Below are 2,945 nucleotides of genomic sequence, written 5' to 3'. Positions count from 1 at the left end.
TGGCCATCCTCATCCCCGTGCTCACCGCCCTGACTCGCTGCCAGGCTATGCCGTTCTGAGGAGGACAAGTCGGCTGGAAGCCTTTATCTCAGTGGTGCATTAATGGACGACTGCCAGGCTGCGTGATGGCCCCTGCCCTTTGTGAGCTGGGTATCAGCCTGCATGCTTCTCCTCGCCCTTTCACAGCAAGCTCTGTGGCACAGGGAGGACGTTCCTAAATTTAAGAGGAGCATTAAATGGCAGTGCCTGCTTTGCAGAAGGGACCAATCCCTAAAGTGGACAGAACAGGACTGCTTAACCTCTGCCCAGTGGCAGAGCTCTTACCTGGCAGTAGCTTGTGGTCGGTTCATCATCATCAGTGGAGTTCTTCTCTTCCATACTGGGCCCTGGACTCTCTGCCTCCCTTCTCTTTGAAGGGAGGAGCCAGGTGATGCTCTCAGACTCCTTCTGGCCATCTGGGTCTCCATCTTCCGTATCATCGGCAACCCCGTTCTCCCTGCTTATCTGCTCTCCTTTCCCAGGCTCATTTTGGTTCAAGGAAGAACTGGGCACAACTGGGTTACCAAACTCCTTCTTATGCAATAGCTGCCTCTGAGCCTGCTTCAGGCTCTTCTGGTAAACCTCCAGCTGACACAAGATGACTTTGGTGTACTGGTTGGGGTCCACTCCTTTGGGGCAGAAGGGAACGCCCCAGTAATAGTGCACTGTGTCCCTCGCCTCCTCCTGCTTGTGCTTCTCCTCTGCTGCATTCAGTACGCAAAGCTCAGGGGTACTGTCAGGCACCTCGTTCTGCTCTGCTTGCTCTGTGGAAACACAGGCTTTGGTGGTGTGCCTGGCCTGCAAAGTGTGCTTGGCATCTGCCCCCCCACCACTCCTCCGGGGGCTGTCACGCTGTTCCACAGTCCAGCTCTTCCAGACTGTGGCTGAGCTCTCAGCACCAGCTTCTCCCACAGAACGGCCAGTGCAGGGCAGGGGCTGCTCTTCTGGTTCGTGGCCTGTTGCTTCAGAAGAGCTGGAGGGGCTTGTGAACAGTCTCCGAGGTGTCAGTCGCCAGGAGCCTGAAGTCACCCTGCCAAAGGTGGGACTCAAAGAGATGAGGTTCTCTTCGAGAGTGCTGGGTAACATGATACTAGAATCACTTTTTGCTGGTGAGGAAGGCTTTTCACTTGACCTTGTCACAGGCTGGCCCTTCCCTGGAGTCACGATTATGCTGGATGCTAGTGAGCTTTCAACGATTTCCTGGCTTAACCTCCTCAGCACTACCAGGGGGCTTCGGGCGACATCCATCTGTCCGCTCCCATCAGCTCTGGCGCTCTGTGAGTGGGAGCTGCACTCGGAGCGAGGGGTGCCAGGGCAAAGCGCCAGACCTCCCAGGATCTCAGAGCCTTCTTTCTCAGCGGGCTGGCCTTGGCCTCGTGCGCCCAGCACTTCTGCAGACAGCTGAGGGGTTGCATCAGAAGAGTCTGAGGGCCGACAGCTCTGAAAAACAAAAGGTTGATTCTCCAATAGGCATATTATCTATCAGCAGAGCATACCAAGGACTCCCCTAGCACACTGACAGCCATCAGCTGGACTGCAGACCCCCTGCCTTGATCAGAACTGTGTACCCCAAAAGAGGGGACATCTGAGGCTAGACTTCATAGGCGCCTCTCACTAGGGATGGTACAAAACAACTCCTCTGTGACTGCTGTAGATCCAGCTTGCACTGGAAATTCCTCAGTCCCCAGTAAAACCTTCTTTTGTGCAGCGTGGCAAAGCAAGCACAGAAACCAACACTGCTGAAGAACCCTAGTAAGCCTCTTCACATAAGCGCACTTACATGAAGGCTCTCAGCAATGGCCTTCCTCAAGAGCTCCTCCTCTTCCTCTTCCTGACAATTCACTTGTCTGGCTTCTTGCTCACTCATTTTCAGGGCCAGTGCAAACTGTTCCTCTTCAGTCATCTCTACAGCAAAAGAGAAAGGATAATGTCAAGTCACAGCTGCAGGTGTATGTACCCAACGTATATCCAACGTGTGGGGGGAAATTACTAAAGGTCCCACCTCCCCAGGAGGAATGCAGGAGAAAGCATTTAAACCTCAGCTTTCCTGAAAAGGTGTCACCAAAACCGGAGCAGGCAACACTAAATGAAAAAGGTAACTCAAGTCAGGAACTTCAGTTAGGGTTTCTACAGCAACCTCAACTCCCACTCCCTGGGTATATTTACTGCAACAGGACATTTTATTTGCCCTCATCAGACAACACACTCTACAGCTGCAGAATTCATGTTCAAGGAGAGCAGAAAAGGACAGACTTCCAAAGTGTGCTCACTTTTGTATCAGACAAGCTCAGCAGAAAGGCAGGATAAAGAACACATCTTCTTTAATACACTTTTTTACTAGCCAAATAAGTCTGAGATCACTGCCTTCTGACAAGCAGATACCTGCAGTATCACAGGAGACCTACCCAAGAGAAAAAGAGCTACACGTTGTTCACCCCAAGCTGCAGGTAGAAAGCTCTGTGGAGGATAATGTTACTTGCTCGGTGGTATTACGGAGGATCTTTCACATGCATACATCCCCCTTCTGCTCACATCACCACTCCACTGCATCACTAAGTCAGTCACGCATGGGAAACAGGTTTCCTACAGTTGTAACTGCTATTTCAGCAGAAAATTTCTTCCTGAAATATTCCTCACTTAGAGCAAACCAGAAGCCCAAGCCTGGCTATTTAGAAACAAAGCAGTTAGTTACTTTGGAAAACACTTATTTACTTAGATTCAATCCAACACTTTCACTGCGCTTAAAATATACAGTGCCTGCAGAACGGAGTGCAGCTTGGAAAACAACTCAACAGCACTCTCAGGAGCTGAAAAATACATCTTCTCACTCAAAACAAATTGACAGATTTCCTTCAAACCCTTCTCCCTCCTGCCCGCGCCACCTCACGCGTGTGCCGAGCGGCCTG

The 2,945-nt window shown here is 51.2% G+C and overlaps 1 protein-coding gene across 1 annotated transcript; it reads right to left on the bottom strand.

Annotated features, from left to right (window-relative positions):
- Positions 1-324: 324 nt before the first annotated feature.
- On the bottom strand, positions 325-1,944 carry UIMC1 (ubiquitin interaction motif containing 1; the record flags this gene model as incomplete). The annotated part of the gene is made up of 2 exons (XM_008940304.1): positions 325-1,479; positions 1,820-1,944. Coding segments are annotated over 2 exons (1,280 nt in total), but the record flags the coding sequence as incomplete, so codon positions are not given.
- Positions 1,945-2,945: the final 1,001 nt, after the last annotated feature.

Source organism: Merops nubicus, unplaced genomic scaffold (assembly GCF_000691845.1).
Source record: "Merops nubicus isolate BGI_N331 unplaced genomic scaffold, ASM69184v1 Scaffold53555, whole genome shotgun sequence".
Taxonomy (NCBI): Eukaryota; Metazoa; Chordata; class Aves; order Coraciiformes; family Meropidae; genus Merops; species Merops nubicus.
This window is presented reverse-complemented; position numbering and strand designations above follow the sequence as displayed.